This window comes from Curcuma longa, chromosome 20, assembly GCF_044706935.1.
Source record: "Curcuma longa cultivar G26 ecotype Majalengka, Jawa Barat chromosome 20, ITB_CL_G26_1.1, whole genome shotgun sequence".
Taxonomy (NCBI): Eukaryota; Viridiplantae; Streptophyta; class Magnoliopsida; order Zingiberales; family Zingiberaceae; genus Curcuma; species Curcuma longa.
The window spans coordinates 5,830,024-5,847,877 of NC_133880.1; the positions used below are offsets into that span (position 1 = coordinate 5,830,024).

Consider the following 17,854-nt stretch of genomic DNA (forward strand, 5'->3'; position numbering starts at 1 on the left):
GTCACTAATTAGAGATTATTAATCTGATTTTTTCCCTTGGTTTTTTATCTGAATTGTATGTTAAAATTTTAAAATTTGGAGAGTATTTCTAGAAATTAGTAAAAAAATCAATAATAATAATAATAACTTGGCGGGTTGTTCGCGTGTGGGGCACAGAGTGTCAGAGAAATATCAGCAAATTGTTCGAACAAATATGCGAAACTGAAAAGCATAGGTAATTTTTAGTAAATTCGCAATTTCACTAGTGTATTTTTCTCAACAGACAGTAACGATTGCCTAAACATATTTTTCTTTTCTTCTCTGTAGCCACCAGGAAACACACTGAACTTAAGGCTTTTCTTTGTAGCCACCAGGAAAAGTAGTGGGTGGGGATCCACCTTCTTGATAGTCACTGGGACTGTCTCTTATCCTCTTGATAAGCTGGCGGATTTCCTCGTTGAGAAAAGCCGGAGTTACCTCTCTTCGATAGGCAGGGCTGGTGTCCGACCGTCGAGCAAAATTGCGTCGGTTTCGAAAGTGTGGACGGTTTTGAAAGTATGGACATGGCCTCTCATCAACATAACCTAAACAAATTTGTAACAGTAAAATATCAATCTACGAGTAAGAACAAACCAGAATTGCTCTCACCTCTCATGGAAAAATCACGAAAAACCTTGTCAACTTCTGGCAAACATTCGATCGTCTGTTTTGAGATTTCTTTAGAAATTCCACAACAAAAACCAAATCTATACTTCGTATACACGGAATATATACATTCGTTGGCTTTGGCTTCCACTACAAAAAAACCCATGATTAGCGACGGATTTAGCGACCGAATATTTTTTTGTCGTTGAAATAACGACTGAATTTGCATTTCAGTCGCTATTTAGCGACTGAATTTATTCGGTCGCTATTTAGCGACTGAAATTTTTTCGGTCGCAAATTTACAACCGAAGTTAAAATTCAGTCGCTATTTAGCGACCGAAATGTAAATTCAGTCGCTATTTCAGCGACCGAAATTTAATTGGGTTGGTATTTTTTTCAATCGGACGATAAGAAAAACATTTAGTGACTGAAATTATATTCGGTCGTTAATATTTTGCGACCGAAATTTGGTTCGGTCGCTTGCATTTCAGTCGCTATTTAGCGACTGAATTTATTCGGTCGCTATTTAGCGACTGAAATTTTTTCGGTCGCAAATTTACGACCGAAGTTAAAATTCAGTCGCTATTTAGCGACCGAAATGTAAATTCAGTCGCTATTTCAGCGACCGAAATTTAATTGGGTTGGTATTTTTTTCAATCGGACGATAAGAAAAACATTTAGCGACTGAAATTATATTCAGTCGTTAATATTTAGCGACCGAAATTTGGTTCGGTCGCTAATTAGCGACCGAACCAAATTTCGGTGGCTAAATATTAACGACCGAAATTGGATTCGGTCGCTAATTAGCGACTGAAATTGAGTTCGGTCGCTAATTACCGACCGAAATTGGATTCGGTCGCTAATTAGCGACTGAAATTGATTTCGGTCGCTAATTAGAGATTATTAATCTGATTTTTCCCTTGGTTTTTTATCTGAATTGTATGTTAAAATTTTAAAATTTGGAGAGTATTTCTAGAAATTAGTAAAAAAAATCAATAATAATAATAATAACTTGGCGGGTTGTTCGCGTGTGGGGCACCGAGTGTCAGAGAAATATTTGCAAATTGTTCGAACAAATATGCGAAACTGAAAAGTATAGGTAATTTTTAGTAAATTCGCAATTTCACTAGTGTATTTTTCTCAACAGACAGTAACGATTGCCTAAACATATTTTTCTTTTCTTCTCTGTAGCCACCAGGAAACACACTGAACTTAAGGCTTTTCTTTGTAGCCACCAGGAAAAGTAGTGGGCGGGGATCCACCTCCTTGATAGTCACTGGGACTGTCTCTTATCCTCTTGATAAGCTGGCGGATTTCCTCGTTGAGAAAAGCCGGAGTTACCTCTCTTCGATAGGCAGGGCTGGTGTCCGACCGTCGAGCAAAATTGCGTCGGTTTCGAAAGTATGGACGGTTTTGAAAGTATGGACATGGCCTCTCATCAACATAACATAAACAAATTTGTAACAGTAAAATATCAATCTACGAGTAAGAACAAACCAGAATTGCTCTCACCTCTCATGGAAAAATCATGAAAAACCTTGTCAACTTCTGGCAAACTTTCGATCGCCTGTTTTGAGACGCTAATCATCGTGAGCATATCATAAAAAACCTCGCAAACTTCTGGCAAACATTCGATCGTCTCTTTTGAGATTTCTTTAGAAATTCCACAACAAAAACCAAATCTATACTTCGTATACACGGAATATATACATTCGTTGGCTTTGGCTTCCACTACAAAAAAACCCATGATTAGCGACGGATTTAGCGACCGAATATTTTTCGGTCGTTAAAATAACGACTGAATTTGCATTTCAGTCGCTATTTAGCGACTGAATTTATTCGGTCGCTATTTAGCGACTGAAATTTTTTCGGTCGCAAATTTACGACCGAAGTTAAAATTCAGTCGCTATTTAGCGACCGAAATGTAAATTCAGTCGCTATTTCAACGACCGAAATTTAATTGGGTTGGTATTTTTTTCAATTGGACGATAAGAAAAACATTTAGTGACTGAAATTATATTCGGTCGTTAATATTTAGCGATCGAAATTGGATTCGGTCGCTAATTAGCGACTGAAATTGAGTTCGGTCGCTAATTGCCGACCGAAATTGGATTCGGTCGCTAATTAGCGACTGAAATTGATTTCGGTCGCTAATTAGAGATTATTAATCTGATTTTTTCCCTTGGTTTTTTATCTGAATTAGTGACCGAACTTGAGTTCGGTCGCTAAATAAAATTTAATGATTATCAAATATAATTTATAATGATTTAATCTTAAATTTAAAAAATATTATTGATTTTTGTTTAAAAATTATTTTCATCATTACTTTTAAAACTATTTAAATTTTTACTAAGTTGTCTGACGTCACACCTTACTCCACTCAAGATTTCTTTCCGCCTTTAATTCCTCTTCCTTCTCTATCCATACCTCACCGTAAACAGATAAATCTAACAGCGTCCCTTAAAAAACAAGCCCACAGGACATTATTAAGAATTAGCGACCGAATTGAACCCTAAAGTCCCGATCTCCTCTCAAGTTCGTCTCGCCGCTGCGTCGTCTCCGCTGCGTCTCTCCTCTCCTGCGTCGATCTCCTTCTCCGGCTTCATTTTCCCGGCGGGATCTCCTTCTTCTCCGGCTTCATTTTCCCGGCGGGATCTCCTTCTCCGGCTTCATTTTCCCGGCGGGATCTCCTTCTCCGGTGTCTTAGGTAAACCCTAATTTTTTTCTCCCCTTGGTCCCCTTAGGCGCGTCCCTGTGGTAGACCTCTTGCGCGGCCGGCCGCCGGATGTGGTGGCATGGCCAGCCGCCGGATGTGGTGGAATGAACAGTAAGATCAGTAGTATTAACTACACTGTTTCATTACGTGTTGTGCATTTGTCAGGTTTTTGGGATTGCTTCATTAACTGAGATGTTGGGAGAGAAACATCAGTTTTCTTCCATTTTTGTTTCTTCAAAGGTATCATAATTCTCGACTCTTGTTTCTACCCATTTGTATGTCCTATGGCTTCAAAGGCATTTCCTGAAAGTCATGATTTGTACAAAATTTTAAACATGGACTTTTGTATTAATTTTTTAGATTATTTACTATCTAATTACTTTCCATATTTCTAAGAAATGTTAGCTTTTGTTTGTCACCTTTGTAGTAATTTCATTGTTTGTAGTCTAATCATAGACATGCAATCTTACCAAAACTTTTAAATTTAATACATGATGGCAAATAGCATGAGAATGGCATATATCTTTTTTTTTTGCTTTTTTTCTATTATCTTTAATTGCTAGTTTGAATTCTATTATACTCATTTGTTCATGCTCGTTTGATATACTTTCCCTTTAGGTGCTTCTTGGCCTATCTGGTGTAGTCCTGGTCTTGCTCTCTGTTCTTGGATCAATTGGTTTCTATAGTGCCATTGGAGTTAAGTCAACACTCATCATCATGGAAGTGATTCCTTTTCTAGTTTTGGCTGTAAGTCCTGATTCATTTTAGATTTCCAATTCTATCTAGATCATCATATCAAAATAAAAGATTTGATTTGAAATGAAAATTTCTTATTTTTGTGTGTTGAACTTGTATATCATAACTCTCCAGTAAGAAAATGGTATGATTTACAATTATCATCTACAGAATTCAAGTACTTTTCTTGAAAATAGAATGTGTATCTAGATTCATACTGTTACTATTCGAAGAGCATAGAAGTTTCTGCTTAACACAAAATGCCCTCAAATTGGAGAAACTAGATTGATGAGGATTAGATATCCTCATAAGAAAGTGTTAAATCACTTCAATATTAAGAAACTTGCATGAAGCATGGCAAACTAGTTCATTGATTGTTTTTAAGTATTTTTTTCATATACCTAAATTTCAATCATCTAGTATTCTCATCATATTCATTTTGTATTCTGCTTCCAAGGATACTGAAATCCTGACATGTTATGTTCTCACAGATCTTTTCCTTCCTGTAATGAATATCGTAAGGTGGAAGCTACAGTGTAACATCAGAATGGTTGAGCAGGGTGGAAGCTGAGTCAGCGATCAGAATTTCGTAAGGTGGAAGTTTCAATTCTTCTCTATCTTTGCGTTGGCGAGACTGTTATAGAGAACTACTGCGAGCACGAGATCTGGTCGGAGATGTGTCATTCATTATTATTTTCTGTTTGATCTTTTATTGTAAAAATTATTCCTGTACGAACAAGTTTATCTTTTAATAAAAAAATTAATTTTTTTATCATTTAGATAAATGTGTGATATAAAATTTAAATGTGGAATGTAAATATAGATTGTATGAGTAAAAATTTTAATAATGATTGTATGTTAATTATGGAATTTTGATAAATTTTTTTTAATGATGAAATTTAGCGACCGAATCCATATTCGGTCGCTAAATTTCACTATAAAATATGCTGTAAATTTATAAATTTAGCGACCGATTTCAAATTCCGTCGCTAAGATTAGCGACCGAATTCAGATTTCGTTGCTAAAATTAGCGACCGATTTCAGATTCCGTCGCTAAATTTAGCGACCGATCTCAGATTCCGTCGCTAAAATTAGCGACCGATTTTAAATTCCGTCGCTAAAATTAGCGACCGAATTCAGATTCCGTCACTAATTAGCGACCGAATTTGAAATCGGTCGCTAAATCCAATTACGACGAAAATTTTTGCGATTTTTTGAATCGGTCGCTAATTGAATTTAGCGACCGATAATTCGGTCGCTAATCGATGTTTTTTTTGTAGTGTTCACTGTAATACCATTCAGTTAGTTAGCTGCTAAGAAAAATGAAAAGAAACAACTAAAAACTTACCTTCCAATAACTTTTGCTAGTATTTTAATACAAATCTCAGTAATATCCTGGCGAGAGAGCGAAGGATCCAGTGGGAGCAGATAGACCATCCAGAAATTACGGTCTGACCAGTGCTCATAGCTGAAGGAGGGCGGCGACGGCGACGCAGTCTTAAAGCAATGACGAGGGGGAACGGCGATGGGTGGCGAAGGAGAAGGGGGTACGGCGAGGAAAGGAGAAGCGCGTAGGCAAGAGAGAACGAATCGCCCAGCCATGACGAATCGCTATGATCGGAGGAGGGTCAGGGTAAGGTTTTATGGGTTAGAAGCGAAGGTTCGCGAAACGATAGACGGGTTCGCAATTCATGCCCAGCCCAGCGCAGCCCAGCCCAGCCCATACCGCTACTCATCAAGCGGCCCAGAGCAAATTAGAAAGCAACAATAGGGTTTGCAATTCATTCGAAATAGGGTTTGCAATTCATTCGAAGCTTCCCAGCGGTAGGAGTGGATTCGCTTGAATCTGCGTCGTTCTTACACGTTTCGCTTCAGGTCTCCGTCCCTTCGGTAAATCCAAAGCTGCGCGGAATAATCACTGTTTGTCGTCGATTGTTGGTCGGAAGCAATGGGTTCCGGTGAGCGATCCTGTGGATTGACGCCTCTGTGATTTATTTTAGTTCTATGTACTTTGAGCGATTTATATATATATAAAAGACGAGAAAAAAAAGACAGTAACTGCTCTGAAATATTCAGAAGACAAACGGTTAAATTTCTCCAACTATACAAATTGAAATAAATATGATGGAAATGAACGCAAATGTTTAGGCTCATTGTAGATACAGCAAAAGATTGGAAATGTTGAAGCATCTAAAATCATAATCTTTTGCAGGCTTCGCGAGCTGAATACTCTCAAGGGACATGTCGAATCAGTGTTCAAGCTCAAAGGACTAGACATTGACAACATCCAGCAGCATTATACAGTTTAGTGTGATTGACCTTGCTGAACTAAACAATACACCATGAACTGGCAGCAGCAGGCAACCCTAATTGCAGGTGCAAAGAGGAAGAAGTTTTTTTTCTGTTCAGTTTTTTTTTTCCAGTTAGTTTTGTGTCTTCAAGGCCTGCATAATGCCATGATCATCAACTCTACTTGTTTTATTTATCAAACCCGCTCCATCTCATGAGGAGCCAGGGGAAATGGCCTTAATTAGGAGGAGGTTACATATATAAATCAAATAATATAAATGCTGGCTTCTTCACTGTTTCATCTACCTCTCCATTTGTTTCATGGCTGTATCTAGCTAGGTTTTCTATATGGCTGATAATTCAAGTCCTTGCTTTTGAGTGCAATGATGATAATTAATAACTAGGGTTCCAATTAGGGTTTCCTAACCAATTTTAATGGTTTAGGTATCCCAATTTGAAGAGTGTGAGGGAGTTGATCTACAAGAGAGGGTATGGGAAGCTGAACAAGCAGAGAATTCCTTTGACAGACAATTCAGTGATCGAGCGGGTATGTCATCCGATAATGATAATCTAAGATTGTTTCATGTTTTCTGACTTAGTTTCTTATTTCAGTTACTGTAACTGATATGATTTAAGATATTTAAGTATTACTAGTGTTATAGTCTTTCATAGTGTCCAAACGATGGACAGATGTTGATAATGATGGAGATTCTTTGCTTGTAGGGCTTGGGGAAATGTAGCATCTTATGCATTGAAGATCTTGTCCATGAGATCATGACTGTCGGACCGCACTTCAGGCAGTCCAACAACTTCTTGTGGCCTTTCAAGTTGAAGGCACCCTTGGGCGGCCTGAAGAAGAAGAGGAACCACTATGTTGAAGGAGGCGATTCTGGAAACCGTGAGGATTACATCAATGAACTCATCAGAAGGATGAACTAGATCTTTCTTGTCATTTAGATCTTTTTCAGTGACATCAGGAAAGGTTTGTTCTACTTGTTATTTTGAATTTTGTGTTGGTGATATTGTTCTCTCAAAACTCTGGATGGTTTTACTTTGCATTATTTATGATTTATGCTACTTTGAAATTTTTTATGTCGAGATGCTTGTTGTGCTAAATTGGTGATCTTGAGGTAGGATCCATGCTCTCGTCTAGCTTGTGTTCATTGAACTATCCAATTTTGCTATGATTGGTTGCCTTTTGACTTTAAGTGGAGTGTTCCTTGCGCTTGGCTGGCTTGTGTCTTCTTGAGGTTGGATTCTTTGCCATGATCAGTGCTGATTTGAGTGTTTTTTGGTATTAAGTAGAGATGGATGTTTCAGTATATGGTTGAAACTCTGCTAGAATTATTAGAAAATGTGTATATAAGTGACAAACCTTATACATCAAGTTTATACATATCAGACAATTCTCTCGAGGAAACATAAGCTTCGTTGTGATTGCCATTGCTGCTACTTTGATCTGCACAAAGATTCTGTCCATGTCTATGGTCAAGAGCTTTTGCAGGAGCCTGAGAATCCTTCATTGAATTTTATGTTATCAGCAGTTTCTTGATTCTTCATTTACCTGTACAAATGAAAAAAAAAAAAAAAAGGTAAAGCAATGTTTATCTGACAGTTTCAGAGTTTAGTCTGATCATGTTAGAAATATATGCAACAGAGAACAATGAAATCATAGTTTTCATTACAAGTAACAAGATTTTATTTTTGAAATGGTTAGCATACAACTTAGTAACATGTTATCCACAGAACCTGAATTATCATATTTTCGTTACAAATAATAAGATTTTTTTTTTTGTTTTATGTATCATCAAGCATTCAACTAATATGGGATTGAATTGACTATTCTACGTCAGGTGAATGAAATCACTGATCAAAATTGATCCGTGTGCTGATTTAAAATCCAACATTTTTAGTCTAGAACACCTTACGCGAGGAGAATCATGTTATCTTGTTTTTGTTCTCGTATTCAGTTTCATTAAATATGAATGAAAAAAATTACTTCAGATAAAAAATTTATAAAATCTTATAATTATAATTATAAAGTGTCAGAAAATAATTATTTTATAATTATTCTTTTCTAATTTTCATATTTTAATTTTTTTTATTTATTAAAAATATATCTTTCTCTATCTATATAATAAAGATTATCATCCTATTATACATTTTTTTTTAAATATCATCATATTATACATTTTTTTAAAAATAATATGATATTGCTGAATAACTAATAATTTTTAAAAAATAAATCTCAATCAATAATTCACTTGATCAAGTGTATATTGAATATAAAATCAAATAAAAATATTAACTCTAATAAATTAAATATCTTAATTTTTTAATCAAGAGAATTTGAAATTACATTTTCGAAGCTTATGTCTGAATATATGTGTCATTTGTTTGTTCTTACATCATAGAAAATTACAGGGGTTTTTGGTTTAGAATTTTTTTTTCTTTCTATTTTTCATTTTCTATTTTGTTTTTCTATTTTTGTTTTTCTATTTTCTGATCTAATTTTTAGAAAACAGAAAATGTGTTTGATATGATACACTGTTTTCGATTTTTCTAAAAAAGAAAATTGGAAAATACGTTTGCTTTGTTAATATGAAAAATTATAAATAAACTAATTTTTTATTTATAAACAAAATAATTCTTCAAGAATATTGTACGCTCCCATATTGCACAAACTCAAGCACCTAATGCTGAGGAGAAAAATATATACATCTGATGCTAAGGCGAAAAATATACCCTATTTTATACATTATAATGCACTCAATTAATAACAAGTATTTATGTTCTCTATTTTTTGTGGCAAAACTACAATGCATTAAAATTTGAAAGCATGGAATGAACACACACTCCATCTCTGTGAACTGGTATGTAGCGTGCCACTGCACCAAAAGCAAAATTATTGACGATAACAAAGTTGGGTCCAGGGAAATCCAGGATCACCCCATCTTGAAAATTCACTAATTTTAATAATTTATTTGATAAATAAATGCATGTTAAATAAATAGGATAAAAAAAGAGATATAACAAAATATGCATAATAGTAAAAAAAAAAAAAAATATTAACTAGAAAATTTAACCACCCCGCGTTTTTTTTATTTTCCATCCCGCGTTTTCTTATTTTCCACTGTTTTCATTCTCTAAATAGAAAATAATTTTTTATTATTTTCTATTTTCTTAGAAAATGACTTTTCATTTACTAAAAAATTAGATTAGAAAATACAAAATATACAACATTTTCTAAAAATAAAAAAATGAAAATAGAAAAACATCAAACCAAATACCCCTACATGTCTCACTGTTCTCTTTGATAGATCTTTACCGTCGAATAGATAAAGAAAGCATCCACCAAGAATAGCACAATCAAAATCAAGGTAGGATATCCTTATTTGATCATGCCCAGATATCTTTCTATCACGGTCTTCTTTTTTTTTTTTTTTAATGATGTACACTACTCTATCACACCTAACTTTAGAATACAAAATTATTTCACAGAGGGTCGTGGGGCCGATCGTGTGGGACCACTAAGGTGACGGATTCCACCTTTTGCAAAAAAATACAAAATTATTATTTTTAATCTAGGTCCATCAACCATGTGGACAAATAATTACTCTCAACCTCTAAAATTATAACTAATTAATATATTTTTTATGTTATCTTAATGTCTTTATGTCCTACTTAATAGGACACAACAAATCAATATAAGATATGATTATATTTAGCAGAGAAGGTGACGATGACCCAGTAGAATTTTATTTCCCAAAAATCGACATATGAATACATAATGATGTTGCTAGATCTCTTTAGGCAAGGGAGCAGTGGTGCCTTTTGGAAATTAATAGGGGTAGGAATCTAAGTTAGATCATTAACGGTTGAAAGTGTAGAGTTAGAGTGTGAGTTCTTTTCTGTGGCAAAAGGTCATACGTTGAGGGTATAATCATACGATTTTATCATAATTTGACCGTTATTTACTGTGGCAATTCTACTAAGTGATGACCTTGCGAGTGAAATAAATGCATGACAATGTTGGTATTAAAATTTAAATTTTAATAGAGACAAATAAAGGTTGACTTTGAATTGAATATGTATAAGTTATATTTTGAATTTATTTAATAAGTGAATTAGAAGGAAAGACTATCTATTTTCAAAATTAATTGGAAGATGAATGAGATAACTAACGAAAATTGATCCAACTTATTATTTTCAAACATTTTCGTCTAGAACACCTTACCTTAGGCGGGGAGAATCATGCTATCCAATTTATTATTTTTAATCCATTGTGTGTTTTTCTTATTCATTTTTGGATGCAAAATAAAAGTTGCTCCAACTACAATACACATAATCCTTCATGGACGAGTAAATAGGGCACTAGAAAAAGGAAAAAAATTTAAGTCACATTTTAGTAACAAATTTAAATATATTTTTTAAAATTTTTATAAATGATGAAATGTAACCCTTTTATCCCTAAATTTCAAATTTTATTACTTTTTAAATATTCTAATTAATATCAAAGGGCCCTCAATTTTAATCACATGTCATTGTCAGTAATAAATAAATACTTTAGGTGGTAATTTGACAAGGATAGACGAAGATACTTTAACCTTCGACAGGGAATACTTTGACAAGTAACTAGAAATATTGAAGGATATTTTTGATATTAATCAAAGCTCAGGTAGCATTTAAAAAAAACTAATAAATGTTAGGGCCATTTTGAAAACTACCTTTTTGAAAATCAAACCAAAATGTTAGTTGGGTTTAATTTTGAGACAAGAATGATAAAATATACACATTTTGATTATTCAGAATATTATAAAAATTAGTTTAATTTAAATATTTTAAATAGTTTTATATTGAAATAACCACAACATAATACATTATTATGGCACAATTAATACATAATTAATATAATCCAGATCGAGTTTATGGTCCGGCCCAAATTATCACTATTGGGCCCGTCGATCAGAATTGATTGGAATCTCAATAGACTTCGTCTCTCGCACAAACCTAACTCCGCGAACCCTCTTTTCTCATCCTCCTTCCATCCGACGGCGTGGGCGAATCGGAGACGGAATCAAGTTCCTCGGTTGCCGCCGGCTCCGCCCCCTCGACTTCCCGGGAACTGGTACATTTTCCTCCATTTCTATCCCCTTTTCGTGTGGGTTTGTTTGATCTCTGGAACCCTACATCCATTCGCTGAGGTTTATCTAGCGGCGACGAAAATCATATTCTGTCATATGAGACTGCAGTCGCTGTGGTTTCTTCTACCCATTTTGTGTGCGTTTTCTGCTTTTTCCTAATCGATCTTTGTTTCGTGTGAAATGTCTCGTTTTCTGCTTCACAGTAGCAAAGCGTAACAGGTGGATTTTTTTAGGAAGGAGACTTGTATTCTTAAAAGGTGTAATCTTTCACTTAGTCGACATGATTGATCAAGTAATGTTTTTAAATTCTTCCCTTTGCGACTGTGTTAGGATGGAGTATGATGACTTATTTATCTGGCAAAGAATGTTGGTAATGCAAACAAAGAACCATATTGACCTAAAAAAGACAATAATTGAAGAAATAAACCAACAATTGCCTGATTCGGCTAAAAAGGCACTTTCTCTTCACAACTATTCTGCTACCTTCCCACTTGACTAAGCAAGAAAACACATTGAAATAAAAAAGGAAATGATTGAAGAAATAAATCAACGACTGTTTGACTCAACTAAAACGCCGCTTTGGCTTCACAACTTCTCCATCTTCCCATTTGATGGAGTCAAGTGAGGAGAATAACACACTCAAGAATTTAATTTTATTAAAAGTTATCTAAGTTATTAATTTTTATAATTAGTTGGATATTTAAAAAAAATTGTTTAGTTTTTTTTTTAAAAAAAAGGAAATTAGAAGCTTTATTAACTCCAAATTTGTTTATTACATGGGATCCTAACCCCTTGTATAGTTTGATGACGTGACTTATTATTTATAAAATAACAATTTTTTCTAACAAAACCCTAATTTTCCAATAAAACCTCACAAACTTTTTTAAAAAAACTAAACAACTTTTTCAAAAGTTCCGACTAAATATAAAATTTAATGACTTAGATAACTTTTAATAAAATTAGATTTTTGACTATGTTATTCTCCTCTATCGAAGAGTTTTAACTCCGTTAAGTGGGAAGGTGGAGTGGTTGTAAAGCCGAGGTGCCTTTTTAGTTGAGTCAAATAGTTGTTCATTTATTTCTTAAATTGTTTCTTTTTTGATTTCAATGTGTTTTTGCTTGGTCATGTGGGAAGGTGGAATAGTTGTGAAGCAAAGACGCCTTTTAGCCAAATCCAACAATGGTTGGTTTATTTCTTCTATTATTGTCTTTTTGATGGCAATATGGTTTCTTGTTTGTATCATTAACATAGTTAAGAATTTAATTTTATTAAGAGTTATCTAAGTCGTTAATTTTTATAATTAGATGGAATTAAAAAAAAGTTGTTTAGTTTTTTTTAAAAATCTGTTAGGTTTTATTAGAAATTTAAGATATTGTTAGCAAAATTTGTTGTTTCATAAAAAATAGGTCGTGTCATCAAACTATAAAATGGATTAGGTTCCCATGTAATAGACAAGTTTTGAGCAAATAAAATTTTCAATTTCCTTTTCTTTGGGTGAGAATCAGTAACTTTCTTCTAAGTGAGGATCATATCTCTATTTCTTCAGTTGTGCTGTGTCAATTGGTATTAGAAGTTTCCTTTAGGCGAGGATTATATCTCTATCCTTCTGCCATGCTATATCAGTTGGATTGGTAATTTGTTTGATGTTCTTAGCTATGCAATGAATTCAAGAATACTAATAATAAAATTTTTATTACCGTGCTAATGTATCTATGGTGTTGCAAAAGTTTTACATTTGTTGCTTGTTGTTTCCATTTTCTTTTTGCATGAGGTTGCAGGAGATAAAACATTTGGCCAAAGGCATTTGAAGGAAAATCCCATCGTAACAACTAATAGAGATTTGGTTTGAGGTGGTCCTTTCATTTTGGTATAATGGAAAGACACTAAGCATAAGAAGCTCAAGGTTATTTGGCTATATTTTTTTGTTGCATACTAGTTTTCTGAATTTTGGCAATATTTGTTGTTTCAGACAAGAGGAAAGCCAATGAGAGAACAATTGAGGATGATATGTTTTTTGTCAATAGTTTCTCAATCATGCATAGGCTCGGCAATTGGTTTGTCATTTTCACCGCTATGGGTGTCCAGCATCATTTACTAACAAGCAATGTTAAATGACAACGGATGACATTATGAAGAAACTAGACCTAAGAATGGGATTTCGGAAAGCCCAAAGATATATTTGTGTGGCTTTAGCTTGACAAAGAAGTTTGCATTGTGTAAAGCTCAATAGCATGAAGAAGTCTTTATATCCATTCATAAAATTTTGGTATACTATGGCTTGTTGCTATATTCGTTTTTATTAGGATTTTTTGCTATGAAGTCTCAAAGATTTCACCAGGTACCTCCCAAAATTTTGGTATACTATGGCTTGAAGATGATCAAAATAATGTAATGAAGACATACAATGTAGAAGCAAAAGAAGATGAGACAGTCGATGAAAGTTCACGCTGATATAACAACTTACATGAATGACTACAAACCCTACAACAATACTTTTATCATAGTCTCCTGCTGTTTTTTATTTTGTTAGCTTTGCCCTGTAAATGCGTTATAGTAGGCATAGGTAGGTTGAATTCCCAAAAAATGACACCTCTGAAATCTTCGAGATCCTAACTGGATTGGAGTTGATGTGTGTGAAATCCTTTGCATATTTGGAAAGTGCTCTACCAAGTAGTTTAAGTTTTTATTTGACTTAAGGAAAGCCATTCCCTCTCTTTTGCTAGAAATGGCTTTCCATGAGAAACTTCACGGTGATTAAAGAAATTTACACAAATGATTACCAAACCATACAATTATACTACTATCAGAGTTTCCCACGGGCTTTTTGCTAGCTTTTCGTATAGATGCTTAGAGGGATAGTAGGCATGGGTAGATTGACTTCTCAAAAATTAATGCCTCTGAAATCTTCGCAATTCTAGCTGGATCGGAGTTGTGCTTGAAATTTTCACAAAGGATCCTGCAGAGTAGCTTAAATTTTTATTCTAGTGAAGGAAAGACATTCCCTCTCTTTTGCTAAGTAATGGCTTTCCCTGAGAAACTAGTACTCTCTAAAACCAAATTACAGAAATCTAACTGAATCAAAGTTGCATTAAATCCAAAACAATAATGATATTTTGGCATTAAAATTTGCATCAATCTTCCAAGTTATTTTTGTTTTTCAGATCATTTTAACTATGGAAATTCATATTCTGTGCTGATTTGGATTTGCAGCTGTTCATTCCTCATTTCCACTTAAATCATCCTGGAGAATGGCCAGCAACCCACAAGCCTCTGGGACTCTGGTAGGTGCTTCGCCATAAATGATTTGCTCACTTATATTACTCTTATACATTGCCTCTTTTGTATGCTTTGTAGCTGTGGTATTGTCTTCTGTGAGTGAAATTATTCATTTCATCTAGTTTCTATTTCTTTATGTGATTGTTTCATGGAAGTAATACACTATATTTGGTTTCCAAAGCCTCCTAGGCCTGCAGTTCTGGGGTCTGCTGGCCCACCTCAAAACTTTGCTCCCCCTATGCCTATGCAGGTAAATGCTTGTTGCTTGCATTTACTCTATTGCTTCATTTGAATTATTATTTTATTTATTGACTTAGTATTTTGTGAATAATGCAGTTTACACCACTAGTTCCTCCACAGACAAATCAATTTGTCCCTTCTCAGCAATTCCGGCCTGTTGGACAAGGAATGCCTGGACCAAATGTTGCCATACCGAATGGTCAAACTCAAATGTCTCATTTTCCTCAATCAACACTGTATTTGCCTCCAATGTCAGGCCAGCCAGGTCAAGTGCCACCATCATCACAAGCGATTCCATTGCCATATTTTCAAGCGAGTCGACCTATCACATCTGGACTACTACCATCACAACCAAATGCTCAAGTGCCATCCAATTTACCTAGTTTTCCTAATATGGGAATGCATCACTCTTCATCCTATACGGTAGTTTCTTTATGTTGTTGACATAAGCTATAAATATTTGCTGCCTATTTTCAATCTTGATTGAGTTTCACTAATCTGTTGTTTATGTTTTAATATTCTGATGTTGGATTATTGCAGTTTGTGACATCTTATGGCCAGGCCCCAAACAATGCCATTGCATCATCACAGTATCAACCTGCATCACAGATGCAAATTCCTGCCCCTTCTGTACCACAAGCCTGGCCTGGGCCTGTCAGCATTACTCCTGTTACGCCTATTGTTCAGACTGTACAGCAACCTTCAGCTGCTGTTGTAGCACCTCAAGTGAGAAATTTCTATGCTTTTTTTGCATAGATGATAAACTATTACTCTCTTCTTTGCTTAATTAGGCAACAAATACCATTCTTTACCTTGGTCTTTTTTCCCTTGAAAATGTAGGCACAAAGTTTGCAACCTAGCTCTAACGACCATAATTCTTCAGATTGGCATGAACACACATCTCCAGATGGTAGAAGGTATGTAGTGAATAGTTTTGTAATTGTTTACATTGGCATCTCTGCATTGAAGATCTGTCAGTATCCACTAATGATCTAATAGGTGATGTTAGTCACCAAATGTTACAAGCCACAGATCCATAATTTGAGAACTTTCTTAGCTTATGCTTTTGGATAGGTGGTTAATCAGTCAAAGGATTAACATTTGGAGGTTATGTGTTCAAGTTTTTACCTTACATCCTATAATAGTATCTTCATTACTTGCTTGTGATGACCCTATTCTTACAATGTCTGACATCTTTTGTTTTCATTTTTTATTCAGTCAAACTATCAAACTTAGTCTACCTTGATCTTGAGGCAGAGTTGCTTTTAATTTTATAGATTGGATTTTTTTTAATACAGTTTGAGCTTCTTAGATGGGTTGATGTTACTCAAGTCACTGCAGTTGTGGGCCATATTGAAATTTACCGTCGATAATTATGTTAGTGCTATTTGCTTTTATCATATTTATCCATATGGTTGCATATTAGTTGGTGATAGGGGCATGTCTTGACTCAGACATAGGGGCTTGTCAAGTTATTGCTAATTTTGTGGGTATGAATCTTACCATTCACCTTCTCTCAAAAGGTGCCTCAGGTGATGGAGATTTCTTGATTCTTATACAAGGCTTTGAGATTCTCCTTATCAGTCCTAGTTAGAAGTTGAAAGTCTTTTTCTTGTTTATTGATGTACTCTGATGAGGGAACTTTTTTTAAGATATTGACCTGGAACTATGTCCTTGTATAGGTATTGCATGTTTTAGGTGTGAGTTCCTAAATCTGTTATGGATTCTAATTTAAAAATGCATTTTGAAGGATGGAGATTTTTAGCCTTCTTGGACCTTTAACTAGCTCTTCAGTGTTGCTAAAATCGATTCACCTTATCTGCTGGGCTTTAATATTTTTTTTTGGTTCTAATTTTCTACAAACTGGTTGTTTAGGTATTATTACAATAAGAAGACCAAACAATCTGTCTGGGAGAAGCCACTTGAATTAATGACGGCTGTTGAGGTGAGTCGATTGAATAAATGTCACTTTGTAGTATTTGTGAAGAATTTTCATATGTATTATGCCAGTGGTTGGTTTTCACTACAGTTCCTTTCATGAATCTTGACATTTGTAACAACAGTGTTATATAATTTTTTTTTTATTTGTATCCTCTGTTTCTTTGCATGTTCTACTGGTTTGTAGATGTCTTTTGGCACGTCTGGAGCAAAAAACAACTGCTCTATATGGTCATTATGAAGGCGAGGTTTCACTTTTCTCAAGGCAGGCAATCATTGCTATTTATTTTTATTTTGTCAAGGGCCTTCTTTTCAGTCTAATGCTTGAATTGGTGTAATATATAGGAGGGTTGATTTGTATAGAAGGCAGAAATCAACCATGACCTAATGTGTTTGTTTACAACCATTGAGATGTGAATATTTTGGCTCAGCCTGATTTCTTCTGTTTCTAGTGCATTTAGAATCTGATAATCTGATGTTTTGCTGCATTCTCTTAATTAAGTCACTACTCTTAGATATGATCGTTGCAAATCCAATGTGCCATAACTTTGTAATCTAATTAGTTTTAAGTTTATCCACAGGTGAATTATTTAATTTTTCTCAAGAGGTATGGTTTCCCTGGTTGTTTGTTTTCTGTACAATCTGTTTCATGAACCTATTATTGGTAGCAACTTTTGGAATGTATTTTGAACATCCATATTTGTGGTGGTGAGATTGTTTTAGCTATCATTAAATGCTGCAGTATTGTTCTACACTCTATTTTAACTGTTTTGCAATCCTTATTTCTTGATATCCTAATGTCCATTTTGGAATTTTAGACTATCGGCTCAAAATTTAATATTTTTTTTCTCATTCTTGTTGCTTATCTGAGCTACCTTGCTGCTGATTGGA

At 34.5% G+C, this 17,854-nt stretch overlaps 2 protein-coding genes and 1 long non-coding RNA gene across 6 annotated transcripts; all 3 read left to right on the forward strand.

The window, feature by feature from the left end:
- Positions 1–3,110: 3,110 nt before the first annotated feature.
- On the forward strand, positions 3,111–4,854 carry LOC141812828 (uncharacterized). Its single transcript, XR_012600353.1, has 4 exons — positions 3,111–3,331; positions 3,506–3,580; positions 3,959–4,087; positions 4,567–4,854. It is a non-coding gene; the product is annotated as an uncharacterized LOC141812828 (long non-coding RNA).
- Positions 4,855–5,600: 746 nt separating this feature from the next.
- Positions 5,601–7,303, forward strand: LOC141812942 (large ribosomal subunit protein uL30x-like). The gene is made up of 4 exons (XM_074700886.1): positions 5,601–5,708; positions 5,951–6,033; positions 6,809–6,911; positions 7,088–7,303. The coding sequence occupies exons 1-4, from the start codon at positions 5,601–5,603 to the stop codon at positions 7,301–7,303; spliced, it is 510 nt and encodes a 169-aa protein (XP_074556987.1).
- Positions 7,304–11,384: 4,081 nt separating this feature from the next.
- On the forward strand, positions 11,385–17,407 carry LOC141814050 (pre-mRNA-processing protein 40A-like). Of its 4 annotated transcripts, XM_074702053.1 has the most exons (9): positions 11,385–11,492; positions 13,288–13,412; positions 14,720–14,790; positions 14,967–15,035; positions 15,122–15,448; positions 15,566–15,751; positions 15,866–15,942; positions 16,901–16,970; positions 17,151–17,407. In XM_074702053.1, the coding sequence occupies exons 3-9, from the start codon at positions 14,758–14,760 to the stop codon at positions 17,202–17,204; spliced, it is 816 nt and encodes a 271-aa protein (XP_074558154.1). In that variant the 5' UTR covers positions 11,385–11,492; positions 13,288–13,412; positions 14,720–14,757; the 3' UTR covers positions 17,205–17,407. The 4 variants fall into 4 exon arrangements, with proteins under 4 accessions (XP_074558154.1, XP_074558153.1, XP_074558152.1 ...); XM_074702052.1 differs by having other exon boundaries at positions 13,281–13,412; positions 16,901–17,407; XM_074702051.1 differs by having other exon boundaries at positions 16,901–17,407.
- Positions 17,408–17,854: the final 447 nt, after the last annotated feature.